This window comes from Microtus oregoni, unplaced genomic scaffold, assembly GCF_018167655.1.
Source record: "Microtus oregoni isolate MIOR12 unplaced genomic scaffold, Mior012 000000F_ref0000247, whole genome shotgun sequence".
Lineage (NCBI taxonomy): Eukaryota > Metazoa > Chordata > Mammalia > Rodentia > Cricetidae > Microtus > Microtus oregoni.
Window position 1 is genome coordinate 71,636,344 of NW_024543059.1, and position 14,572 is coordinate 71,650,915.

Sequence of the window (14,572 nt, forward strand, 5' to 3'; positions counted from 1 at the left end):
GAAATAGATCATTCCATGCTTTCTTGGCATTTAGAATTGCTCATTTTTCTGGTGTTTCTGCCTCTGTATGTGAGTTGGCGTTTTTCCCTTACTGCTTTTAGCATTGATTCTTTGCTTTGCATCTTTGGACATCTTAACTATATTATGTTATTTAGAGATTCTTCTCTGGCCATAACTATTACGGAGTTATAAATACCTCTCAATTTGGATGTTTATCCCTTTATTGTGTCTGTCTGTTACAATTTTATTGAATAAATTGTCTATGTATTTATATTTTATGTCAGTCTCTTCTTTTACCATCTTTATTCTTGGGTTTGGTCTCATGAATGTACCTTGAAAGTTTTGGTAACATGTGTACATCTGAATTTATTATTTTCATGACTTGTTCTCTGTCCCTGAAATTTGTTTTCTTACTTAGTCTTGTCTCTTTTTGTTGTTGTGTGTGGCTATGATGATATGAAGACACGGGTGTGTGTGTGTGTGTGTGTGTGTGTGTGTGTGTGTGTGTGTTTGAGTGATGCTTTCCTGTGAGCATTAGAGTATAAGTTATCATGAGTGCCAATGATCTGCACTGGGGTCCACTTGTGTATCAAGCACTTTATCCACTAAACTAATTTATTAGCCCCCAAAGAAGAAGCTTTCTATTATGGTTTTTTTTTTTTTTTTTTTTTTTGGTTTTTCGAGACAGGGTTTCTCTGTGGCTTTGGAGCCTGTCCTGGAACTAGCTCTGTAGATCAGACTGGTCTCGAACTCACAGAGATCCGCCTGCCTCTGCCTCCCGAGTGCTGGGATTAAAGGCGTGCACCACCACTGCCTGGCTTTTTTTTTTTATAAAGATTTATTTATTATGTATACAACTTTCTGCCTCCATTTATACCCACATGCCAGAGGAGGGCGCCAGATCTCTTTATAGATGGTTTGGAGCCACCATGTGGTTGCTGGGAATTGAACTCAGGACCTCTGGAAGAGCAGACAGTGCTCTTAACCACTGAGCTATCTCTCCAGCCCTCTATTATGTTTTTATTTGATAAATTGATCCTTTTATTTCAAAAATTTAGTTCTTGTTCAGAGTCTCAATATCCTTACTTTTTTTCCCCTCTATTGTTTTTAAATTTCTTCTCCAAGTTACTAACCATTTTATTTACTTTAATTACATTTCTGAATTGATTTTCTTGCCTTGTTCATCTACTTATTTGAGTTCTCTGCATGGTCATTGGTTCCTTCTTATTGTGGGACATGGAAATTTATTACATTTGAGTAATCTCACTATCTTTGATTTTCATTAATTGGGAGTTATGAGCTTATGAAAGAGAAATAGTATTTTTCTGTGTTTGTCCTTTGACCTCCAAATACCTTCTGTAGGTAACAATCAAGTGCCTGTACTTACACACATATATCATTAAGACATCATACAGAAAAACTGAAAATAAATAAAATAAAATAGATGTAGAGGAATGGGAATCTCCGCTGTGGGGATATGAAATGGTATGTCACCATGGAGACTAATTCAGTAGTGTCAGTCTACCAGTTCTCTTCATGATAGCGAACACCTAGAAACATGCCAGTGTCCATCAGCTGCTGCATTATCAGGTAAGAACAGTAGGCCGGCTCTTCACAGTGATGACTCGTACCGCTAACAGAGAAAGCACAGTGCTGCTGAACAAATACGAGTGCGTGTTGGAAACGTAATGCTAAGTGAAAAAGACAATTACTTGTTTAATTCTATTCACTTGTATGAGAGGCAGCTTTATAAACATTGAAAATCAGCCACTAGCTACCTGCAACTGGTTATGTGCAGAAAGTTACTGCAGATTGTTGAAGTGTTATAGGATCCTAGAACTGGATTGGGGTGGTAGTTTTGTAGTCGTTTGAATTTTCTGAAGTTCGTTTGAATGTTACCTTTGAGGTGTGTGAGTTTTATGATACTTCATTACCACTGTTATATACAGTCAAAAGTACGTATTTTAAAACATCCTTTATCTTCTCCAGGTAATTATCTGCAAGAAGTTTTCTGAGAAGCTGGAACAATTTCCACTCCTAGCCTCTTGGTATCAGAGGATTCAGGAAGTGCCAAAAGTAAAAACAGCAGCTTCTAAGTGTGGGATCCACTTTCTGTGTTTGCCTGAAGTGCTGAATTCTGCAAGTAAATCACACCTGAACTCTAATGAAGTGATAGCCGTAGAGGAACAAAATGATCCTTTATTTAAGGGAGGACCAAGACCAACTATGACCAAGTTAATGGTAATTAGCTTCTTTATTTTTAAATTCCTTTGAGCATTCTTTCCCAATTATTAATCATTTTCTCATGTTATCTATTATACATTTTTCATATAGCTATTTGTATCTTTATTTACCAAATAATGTTTCTGCTAGGTTTGTGTTCAGATAAACCTCAATTAATTGAATAGTTTTTATGCTGTTTGTCTTTGGAACCAAGGCAAAAATACATAGTTTAAAAGTAGTATTCTTTCTTAAAGCATTTTAAAATATTCACGTTGTAGACCAATGTAACCATATCTGGTCAACTATATCATTTTAACCTAGGCTTGCTGTTTGACAGAACTTTGATTCAGTCTTGATTTTAGTTATTTATTGAATTAATGTTTCTTGGTCTGGTTTATTTAGATTAAAATGATAATCTCCATCTATTTTCCATACAAGTGTCATGATTTCAATATTTTTAACTTCAATCTTGAGGATTTTATTAATGAGTACTGCATTTATATCATTTCTATTTTCCCTGTTTCTTCTCCAACTTTTTTGTGTCACTCCACCTCTTAAATTCATGGCCTTTTACTTAATCATTCTCATTACATACATACATACAGACAGACATACACACACACACACACACACACACACACACACACACACACATGCACACGCGCGCGTAAGTCCCAAAACAAAACAAAAACTCCACTGAATCCACTTAATGTTGCTTGTATTTATTTGTGTTTAAGGGTGTCCACTTGGGACTGCTTTTTTGAGGCAGACTGGTTCTTTCTCAGTAGCTGTAACTGCCTTTAAGTTTTCATCTAGTGATAGTGCCATGTAGTATTTCCCTAATCTGAAGTTGGCATGATAATTTTATGGGAGCAGTTTCTTTGCCATATATTGAAGACGCTATCTTGAAGAAAACATGCTAGCCCCCTGGATGTTATATAATCTGTACTTTCTTCAATGCTCCCTGAGCCTTAGGCCTTGTGTTATATTTGTATCAGCTGGGCTTGGCACATAACGTACTCTTTCTTACTCTTTGCATTTTGACCATTTGTGGATTTCTGCAGTAGTTTTCATTGCTGCAAACAGAAGCATTTTTGGTTGGGGTGAGGCTACCCTTATCTGTGAGTTTAAGGTTAAGTATTTAGAATTTAGTTAGGCAGTAGTGTGTTCTCCTTAGGGTCCATGATGTCAACAGCCTTAGGTAGTTGGCTATGTTTACAGTACTAGGCATGAATTCTCTCCTTCAATAAGCCTTAAGGCCTTAAATCCAATTAGATAGCTATTAGTTAACCATAGGATGAAGACTCCACTATTGCACGTTTGTGGATATCATCCATGCTTGTCATTTTTGTGGTTCATAGCCTTTACAGCTTAGGAGAACTATTGATTGCTTTTCTCCCTTGGTAGCTGGCATGGTACCTATAGATACTGTTAAAGCTTTCAGGTCATTTTAGCTCAGTTCCTCCAAATCTTGTCTCTTTAGTGTATGGTGTCTTTAACAATTAGGTCTTGCCATTAAGTTCTGGGAGGTAGCCACGGTCAATGGCAATAGCCTTTATTGTTCTGGAAGATTGCAGTCTTTAAATTTAAGATGATGATTTAAAGTTAAATTTAAATAAATAGATTTAAAGAAATAGAATTTAAATAAATCATTAAATTATATTTAAAGATTAAAAGTATAGAAAAATGAATACCTCAATTTACTTTTCTGTTGTTGGAGAGGCTGCTTGTTCATTTCCTGGCTACCTAGACTCCCAAAATAATCATTCAGAAACTATATTATTTGAATCACTGTTTGGCCAATAGCTTAAGCATATTTCTGGCTAACTCTTATATCTTAACCCGTTGCTATTATTTTATCTTTTACCACAAGTCTCGTGGACTACAGGCAGCTCCATGGCTTCTCACTGACTTTGCCTTCTTTCTCCCAGCATTCAGTTAGTCGCCCACCCCTGTTTGTCTCTACTCTGCCTTATCACAGGCCAAGCCAGCTTCTTTATTCATTAACCAATAAAAGCAACACATATGTAGAAGGACCTCCCACACCATTTCCCCTTTTCTGTTTAAATAAAAAGGAAAGTATTAACTTTAACATAGTAAAATTACATATAACAAAACAGTTATCTAGCAAGAATTATAGTTATAATATTTATATCTACTTTATCTCTTACATAACTGAGGAAAACTATAACTGTCTATTCTTCAACTCCATCAAAGATCCCAGAAGGACATAATATTACCTAAGTAAACAGGAAGTGCATTGTAAGCAACATCCAAACTCTAGAATTGACAGAGACCTGTCGCTGCCTGGACAGTCACCAAAAGTTCTTCTGTGTCATTGGGGCATCCATCTTCGGCCTACAGGCCCATAATATCCAGCAGACTTTTCCATGAAGCAGGAAATTTTAAAGACAGTTCCACCTATATTGGCAGTTGGTCAGTTACTTTCTTCTGTGTCCTACAGAATGTCTGGCAGACATTTTCATAAAGCAGGATCCCTGAAGGACTGACTTACCTTCTTTAGACAACTTCAGCAGTCATTTTTCTTGGGTCCTGCGTGTCCAATTCATACAGCATAACATCAAGCAGTCCAGGAAAGAGCACTTTCTTGCCCAAGTGGCTAACAAACTCCATGAGGATCCTCTTTGATGCCCATCATCCTGTTGAAGTAGATTGGTGCTGCCAGGAGCAGATGTGTTTCATTGTTATGAAAAGCCCTAAGTTATTAAAATATTTTAAATGCCATATTCTGAAGGTCTCTGAAATATTTGAAGAATACCTATCTAACTGAAATATATCTCTATCTATCTAGAAAACCTAACTAACATGACTACAAACTTGACTATTATATAGGGTTATCTATTAATTTATATTTCTTAATTATATATAACATTTCTAAATGAGATGCACAAACACAATACCTTAATCAAGAGCAGAAATATATATACATATATATGTATGTGTGTATATGTATAAATATATATATAAAACAAGATCGATCTTAAATTTGTATCATATCAATGCAAATCTCTATAGCATATCCTCCTTTAAATATAAACAAACATTTGTAAACACTCATTTAGGGAATGTGGGCAGAGTTCTTTCCAAAATGCTTCCTGGTTTTTGTTGGGTAAAGTAATTTGGGGGGACATTTAAGGCGACCTCTTATGGGGTCTTGGTCCATCAAACCACATTAGTGTGGAAGGATTCCACAGGTTGTCATCCTCTGTGGAAACAAAAGCAGAACCTCTTTTCCAAAGTAGCAAATCTTTAGACCCAAATTTTGGAATTAAGATACCTCTAATATATGTTGGTTTAGCTTAGCAGTCCATATAATGAAATGACTCTCTGTACTTAGCTCCTTCACAAATAATTTAAAGAAAATACTATAGTTTACATAATCCAGACTCTCTGTGTATAATCCCTCTTTACATGGCTTATTTTTCTTATTCTATTACTTTTTCTACAAGTTTACTGTCTTTTTTAAAGACTGTTTTTTTTAAAAAAATGATTTGCTTCTTTTTATTACTCCCTATACTCTTTTTCTTTTCTCTCCCAAGCCTATATACATTTATGCAACACTGCAATTCATTTAGAGGTTTTGGGTTTTTTTTTTTTTTTGTAATCTGAATCTGTCTTTATTTTGTATCTGTAATTATTTTCTGACCAGAAGCATCTTTTTTTTTTTAATGCTAAGTGGGTGTGGCTGGGGCCAGTATAGCCCTGCCTGTTTGCTCCACCCAGTCCAACATGGCAGAGGCATGTTCACTGCCTTTGCAAGCTGTGCACACCATCCTAGTTCCAAGTATGCAGAGGGTCCATGTTGAGCCATTAAGCAGATTGGAACACGTTGCTTACATACCCATTTAAATGCTCGGCCTCCCGAAAGAGACAGAGTTTGTGCTGGCAGCACGACCCAGGAAGTTGCTGTTCAGAAACTGCACTTTTTTATTTCTATTTATTCATTTATTTATTTATTTATTTATTTATTGCTATCACTGAATCAGGAAGACCTCTCTTAAATAAACCACAAGCAAAACTCTGGTTTTTGAACTTCCTACACCATTTTCTAAAGTGTGTATACTTGAGGAAGTTACATTTTGTTGTGTACAAGTAGTATCTCAATATAGTTGTAGTTTTTTTTTTTTTTAAAAAGACCCTAAAGCAGGAATAAGATTGGAAATGAGTAATAGCAAAATCAGAGTAAAAGTAATAGAAATGAGATAGGTGATTCAGAGAGATGTGTTGTTTATTCTTCTAGAAACTAGTACTCGATTTCTAGATCTATAGTTATATATGTATCCCTAGTAAAATTAGTATTCTCTTTTTCTTTTGGGACCCAAATTCAATTTAGTTTTCATAATGGAAAGTAATCTCATGAATAACTGTTACTAGATAGTTAAGGGTGAATTACCATTAATTTTTATTGTTTTTTACTTGTTATGTTTTATTTTCTCTTGAGAAAGGTGAGGGTTCTTAATGTTGACTACTCTGCCCTCACTTGTAGGCTGAAGCTATTCTTCTATCTCAGACTTTTTAGTGCTGAGACTTAGAGATGAGTACCACCATCCCTGGTGCTGCGTTTTTTTTTTTTTTTAAAGGCTTCCTAGAGATGATAATATTTGAACTATGGTCACCTATGTTGTAGGATGTGACTGGAATATTATAAATTTGTATATGTGTCATGTCACTGTCTATAGAACAAATAATACATTTACAATGTTTGGTTGGTTATTGACTGGTTTGAGATGGATCTTATGTAACCCAGGCTAGCCTTTATTTCCTGATCCAAGTGCTGGGATTAAAGCGTGTTTCACCATGCCTAGCTATAAATACATGATTTCTAATATAGGAAAGAACCCTAAAAGACATTTTAATGAATAAAAATTACAGTTTTTCTCTAAAATTTTAGAATCTATTAGAGATACTACCATCAGATAAACTGATAAGGTGACATTCTGGGTTGTGAGTTTTGTTGACAGTTTTTAAGTAGCTTACCGTTTGAATAAGTGTTTTTTCATGTGTAAAGGTAGGCATTGATGGGCTATGAATGTCAGGTTTCTTTTTATCTCTATAAATTTATTTTGTTTTCTAGTGACTTTTCTCTATTATACCATATATGTGTATGGTTTATTTGTTTATGTGTATGGTGTTTGTATATATGTGTATATTTGTATGTGTACCACATACTTACTTGGTACCAGAGGAATTCAGAAGACATTGGCTTCCCTGTAAGTAGTGTTAAGGATAGCTATGAGCCACCATGTGGGTGTTTAGAACCAAATCCAGGTCCTCTGCAAGAGTAACTAATGCTTTTAACTATTTCTCTATTCCTGACCTAGTATATTTGTTGACTTACTACTTTTACATTTTTTCAGCATTACTTTTTATTATTCCAAATAAAAAATAATAGCAATATGCTGATTTCAAAATAACGTTTTGAACGGACATTTTTTATAACATTTTCTATTTTCTTATGGAACAAAATATTTTGGTCCACATACGATTAATTTTAAATATCTTTTTCAGTGCATGAAATAGAAATGTTGCCTTTGAAAACAGATTTTATTAAGCACTGATTTGGAAAGCTTCCTTCCTTTTTTAGGAAAAAGGTATTGAAGCTATGTTTTCTCCGCACCCTTGTCCTTCTTGGACCCTTGACTGGAAGAGCCTTCCTGCTGCTGTTAGCCCAAAGGAAGGTGAGCTTTGGTTTGCTTGATTTGAAGGTTTTATGTTCAGTATGGATACTCATTTCAGAACCATCTTACAATACTCAAAATGTCTCTTCGGTTGTATTTAACTATCCAGTGAGTTTTCATTTTATTTTTATTTTTAGAATTTTATATCACTCAGATTTAATGTTTTCCACATTTTCCTACATTGACTTCATTAATTCTTTTTTTCCTTTCATGACACATTTTAAAACTCATTGTATTATATTTTAGAATGTACAAATGACATCATAAATAGCTACAATTCCATTTATCACACTTAATCAAAATTAAGAAAATTGATTCATCATCATATTAAATCTATAATAAGTAATTTATAATCAGATCCTCAATTGTTTAAAATCTTGTTTTAAATAAATATCTCTTTCATGCTTGGTATTTATCTAAAGAATTATTTATTTTATTGTCCTAAATTATGTTTGGTTTGTTTTAAATAAATCTTTCCATGGTCCTATTTCAGTTTCCTGATTTTATAATTTTTACATTGGATACTTACTGGTATAGTTAATATTAATGGAGTTCTAATTCTGCTATTTCTTCTGGTGCATGTACTCTTGGTTACTTACTTCCCTGTGGTTTTGTAATGTTAGTGTGTGAATTCAATTTGGTTTCACCTTAATCTGTGGTTCTCAACAGTTTGGGGTTAAGGGTAAATCTCATAGAGGTAATATTTCCTCATTTCACACATCTCCAAATGTAGAACTTAAGACTATAACAGTTAGCCTTTTAGCTTCCAGTTCTGTCTGTCTGTCCGTCCTTCTTTGTTGCTGGATGGTACTATTGTACATGTTTTCTCGGGGTTACAGCTTCCAATGCTTCGCTCTTGGTAGTCATGGTTGCCCCAGCTCTGTAGAGACGGTCGAGGACAAGCCTCTCTTCTTTATCCTGCTATTCCAGTGCATCCTCAGGGCAGCCTTGGTGCCAATTACACTGATTTTCAGTCCTTTGCCCTTTTAAAAGACTGGATTTTCCGTGCTTTCCAACACTCCACAAAACATGTAAAAGGAGCTTGTTAATCTTTAAATACCTTTTAAAGTGCCTTTTTAACAGTAAAAATTTTTTTAGCATAGAACAGAGATTTATTTCTTCAATTATTCTCTTGTTCTCTAGTTTTATTTTTGCTACAAGTAAATTTAACAGAATATTTTATTAGTTCTTTTTTAATCTGTTCAGTGTTTTGATCATATCCATCCCCCATCCTCCAACTATTCCCAGGTTCCCTCCTCCATGTCCTATTCATTCTACTTTGTATTTTTTTTAAAATCTGTCAAAAATATTTTGTGCTTCTTAGATATAGTCAGAAATATGAGCTTCCATGGAACATGGTCTACTTCACAGGGGCCACACTTACAGAAAACTGACTCTGCATCTCAGCAGCCAACAGTTACCAATAGTAGGCATGAGACATTGTGACCAGCTCCCCTCTCCATGCTAAGATCTGGTCTTTCTTGGGCTTGCACAATTATTGCACATCCCATCACAACTGTTGTGAGTTCATATGTGTAGCTGCTCTGCCCTGTCCAGAGACACTGTTTTGATGCAATTATGTTCTGGCTCTGGCTCTTCCACCCTTTCCACCCCTCTCTGCAATGATCTCAGTCTTGAGAGAAGGAGTTGATGTATTTGTGTTCCATGGGCTGACCATTCAGCAGTCTCTTGTTCTCTGTACTTTGGCCCAGTTGTGGGTCACAGTGACCCACATGTAGCTAGAAGGGATGACTGTACTGTTGTAAAGGGTCAAAAGGGAGTATTAGAATAAGAAGAGTTAAACTGGAGTGGAGGAGGGGAGAGCAGAGTGTAGGAAGAAATCCTGGGAGGGATAAATAACACTAAAATCCTTTGGGAAAAGCCACTAGAAAGCAACCACTGTAAAAGCTTCTTGAAATATATGTATAACATACATAAAAAGAGTTACAATGGAGTAGTCCTATGATGGGGCCGCACTGCCCCTATTGGATACCACAGATACCATCTGCAAACAGATGGCTCGGTGGTTAAGAGCTCTTACTGCTCTTACAAAGGACCTAGGTTTGGAACCCAGCACACATATGGTATCTCACGACCATGCATGCAAGGATCTAATGTCCTCTTCTGGTCCTGTGCACACCAGGTAACCTGTGGTGCACATACATACACCATGCAGGCAAAACACAAAATAAAATAAATCTGGAAATTTAAAAGAAAAGACAAGAAAAAGCCAGAGTCAGGAGTATGTTAGTCCTTTTGTAGTTGTTGGCCAGTGAGATTCTATAGACCCAAAAGCTCATATCCTAATGATAGTGCTATTGGTTACCCTCCAGAACTTGACAGTCTTACCCTGTTGTTGAAGACAACTCGTATTTAAGTGATAGAACATGGAGAAATCAAGCTAGTACTGACCTGAAACCTTAGCCCTTCTTGTATCTCTTTGTTTCATCTGGTTTTTATATATAGTATGAAAAATAGGAAGAGATAATAGCAAATCACCATGGTTTATTCATATATATCATTGGCTTTTACTTAAAGAGTTTTCAGTCATGGATAAACCAAGGCAGAATTGTCTGGCATTTTAGATTGGTGTTTATTACTATATTCATTTAACTATATATAAATAATTTGACACCTTTTGTAAGAACTATTTTTTTTTAATTTTTACTAACAAAGGGAGTGTTCATCTTCATGCTAGAGTCAGTTCTGTCTCTTCAGTCTGACATTCTTAGCCTATTTCTCTTCTTAGATCTTGTACAATCACCTTTCAGTTGCACTGTTAAATCTATAGTAATTATCTCTGTCCTCAATTTTTTCTACCAGTTTAGGTAGCATAATTCCCACTATTCTTTCCTATTCAATTATACTCATCATTTAAGAATAAGTTCAAATGCCACTTTGTTTATATAAGCCATGTTTCATAGTGTCACCTTCCTGGATTCAAAGCCTAACCAACTGGTTACCCACCTGTATAGGTGACCTGTGACCAGGTCCTTCCCTCCAAGTCTATTTGATAGGCAAATGTTCTTGCCTCAAGCCATAAGAAACTCTTCCTTGTGACTAAATTCCTCCTTTTTCATACCAAGATATTTTAGGTCCATCTGTATATATATTAATTATAGATGACTGACATACTTAATTTGAAAGCCTTTTGTAATGAGGACCACTTAAGTAAATACTGTTTTCTCCCACTTGTTTTCTTTAGAGTATTTAGGTTGCAAAGAAGGAATTTATATACGATATAAACTAGTTAAAATAAGCCTCAATGTAAAGTCATTGCAGCCAGGTGGAATTATTTTTTCCTCCAGTAGCATTAGGCGTACCTTCCAACACTGTACGTCCAGGAATGCTTGTCAATATGGATGAAGCCTCTAGTTGGGCACCAGCTCAATTTCTCCATGTTCATGACATAAGTGTTGCCTTGAGCAATGGGGCCTTCTGTCTGATTGTGGAAGGTAATCAATAGGTTGGCAATAGCCTGTGATGTTTGGGGGAGGATATTATGGGACTCCTTCAGTCAATAACTCAACAAGATGTAATCTAGAAACAGGGTGGTTTTACTTAGTTGGTGTGGGAAGTCCTTCTATATATGTGTTGCTTTTATTAGTTAATGAATAAAGCTCTTTTGGTCAGTGGCTTGGCAGAATAGAGTTAGGCAGGAAAACTAAAAATAATGCTGGGAGGAAGAAGGGGGAGTCAATGAGAAGCCATGGAGCCACCACAGGAGACAGGTGCCTCTACCTAAACTTTGCTGATAGGTCACAACCCTAATGGAAATGGGTTAGTTTAGGATGTAAGAGCTTGCTAGAAATATGCATAAGCTATTGGCCAAACAGTATTGCAAATAATATAGTTTCTGTGTGATTATTTTGGGTCTGAGAAGCCAGGAATGAACAGACAGCCTCTGCCAACACTTAATGGTATAAACTGTCTATTTGGAACACTTGTCTCCCCCATTATATGGTGACTCCACTTGAATTTCTTTCATTTATGTATATAGTTTAGGAAACTTTTATAGTACTGGGTTCTCATATATCTTTTCAAAAGGCCTTTGTGTAGTATGGTGTTGAGTCCTTTGGCTATGTGCCCACGAGTTCTATAGTTAGATCTTGTGGTAGATCAATTTTCAGCTTTCTGAGGAACATCCACATTGATTTTTCATAGTGGCTTTATAAGTTTGCACTACCACTGGCAGTGAATAAGTGTTCCCTTTTCCCTTCATCCTTACCAGCATCTGCTGTCATATATTTTGTTAAAGTTGGCTATTCTGACTACTGTAAGGTGAACTCTCAAAGTAGTTTTAATTTGAATTTCCATGATGGCTCAGGGTATTGAACTCTTTAAAAGTGATTTTAGCCATTTGTGTGTCATCTCTTGAGAACTCCCTATTTATATCTTTACTCCACTTTTTAACTGGGTAATTGTTATTTTTAATTAGGTATGTTTTAGTATTTTCCTATGCCGATGAGTTCAAGCCTATTCCCCACTTTCTTTTTACCGGATTCAGGTGTCTTGTTTAATGTTGAGGTCCTTAATCCATTTGTATTTGAGTTTTGTACAGGGTAATAGTAATGGATCTATATTCATTGTGTCCCCTTAGTTTGAGTATGTGTGTTTTAATTTTCATTCAATTCTAAAAATAATTTAATATCTTTCTTAATTTCTGTCTTAACTCAATTTTCAATCAGCTGTGAATTGTTCTGTTTCTCCAGCACACTATGTGGCTTAAAATCTTAAAACCTCATAGTGTATGGTTCATTTTATTTTACTTAACTTCATATTATTTTATTTTATTTTTCAGACAAGGTCTCACTATGTAACTCTGGCTGGCCTAGAACTTCTGTATAGCTTAGACTTGTTTGGAATTCACAGAGATCCATTTGCCTCTGCCTCTTGAGTGCTGGGATTAAAGAAATGGGTCATACATCATTTTATATCTCTTTTTTTCTGTTTATAAATCATGAAACCAGATTTCCTTTTCTTCAGTTTTAAATGTGTGTTAACTGTGGTGTGTGGTCAAAGGGTAGATAGATAAAAGTGTAATTTTTCTCTACTGTAGATGGATGTATTATGATTTTTTTTACTGATTCTTTGTGGATTTCACTTTATGCATTCTAATCTCACTTATCTCCCCATCTCCTTGAGTCTGCCCTCTGCCCTTGTACCCCCCCCATCAAAACCAAATTCAAAAGATCCTTCCCCCACCTAATCCAAACAAAATAAGAAAAGAAAACAAAAACAGACTGAGTCTTATCATAGAATCTGTAGTGTGGCTTGGCTTGTGACTAAGCATTCATTGCCAAGAGCACTTGGTCTGACTCTGCCTCTGGTCTTTGCTACACCACCAATAGTGGGCCCTCACTGGGCTGCTCTTGGATAGCCTGTTGTTCTGTGTCATGGAGATCCTTGTTGTCTTGGATCTGTAGGTTCATCCCCTTCACATACTCCAGCAGTTCATAGATTCAGTGGGCTGGACAAACTCATAGCCCTGGTTCATAGATTCAGTGGGCTGGACAAACTCATAGCCCTGGTTCATAGATTCAGTGGGCTGGACAAACTCATAGCCCTGGTTCATAGATTCAGTGGGCTGGACAAACTCATAGCCCTGGTTCATAGATTCAGTGGGCTGGACAAACTCATAGCCCTGGTCTATGCCTGAGTAGTACCTGGGTTGGTCAGCTTCCTAGTGTTGTTAGATATTCTACTCTAAGGTCAGTCTTCAAGAACCCTTTTATAGATCTTCACAGAAGTTTTTTTTTTTTTAATTTTTTTTATTGCGAAAAGAAGAAAAAAAAACATAAACAAAAAACAAGTTTCCACCTCCTCCCAGCCTCCCATTTCCCTTCCCCTCCTCCTACCCTTCTCCCCCTCCCCCCACCCTTCTCCCCCTCCCCCCCACTCCTCCCCCCCCCTCTCCAGTCCACAGAGCAGTCCGGGTTCCCTGCCCTGTGGTAAGTCCTAGGTCCTCCCCCCTCCGTCCATATCTAGGAAGGTGAACATCCAAACTGGCTAGGCTCCCACAAAGCCAGCACATTAAGTAGGATCAAAACCCCCTGCCATTGTCCTTGGTGTCTCATCAGCCCTCATTGTTCGCCATGTTCAGAAAGTCCGGTTTTATCCCATGCTTTTTCGGTCACAGTCCAGCTGGCCTTGGTGAGCTCCCCGTAGATCAGCTCCACTGTCTCAGTGGGTGGATGCACGCCTCGTGGTCCCGAATTCTTTGCTCATGTTCTCCCTCCTTCTGCTCCTCCTTGGGACCTTGGGAGCTCAGTCCAGTGCTCCTTCACAGAAGTTTTTTAGCAGCCAGTATCTAGAGTTGATTATACTGTATGTTTTAAGGGGAATTTTGAAAAATAATACTTGATGTGACGAAATATCTATATGATTATACACGTTTATCTGAAGTTTATTTCCATTAAGACAAGTGTACGATTAAATGACAAATTGAGTACTACTGAACAAAGAAGGTGATTTGGATCTGTTTCTAATCCCATGGAATCATTTGTTACCACACTAAGATGTGAGAGTCTATACCAGTTATTTTAGGATTGTTATGAACTTGTTGATAAGGAACTTAAATTACAGATTCAAAGATAAATACTTAGTATTATTTTATACAGATTGTATTGCATCAATCTCTATAAAATGGA

The 14,572-nt window shown here is 36.4% G+C and overlaps 1 protein-coding gene across 2 annotated transcripts in view; it reads left to right on the forward strand.

The window, feature by feature from the left end:
- Gstcd (glutathione S-transferase C-terminal domain containing) overlaps nt 1-14,572 on the forward strand; it is an 87,290-nt gene that overhangs the window by 23,452 nt on the left and 49,266 nt on the right. For both annotated transcript variants that reach the window (XM_041655152.1, XM_041655147.1), the window contains 2 exons: nt 1,990-2,241; nt 7,829-7,922. In XM_041655152.1, coding sequence (XP_041511086.1) covers nt 1,990-2,241; nt 7,829-7,922 — 346 coding nt within the window. The remainder of the gene's footprint in view (nt 1-1,989; nt 2,242-7,828; nt 7,923-14,572) is intronic.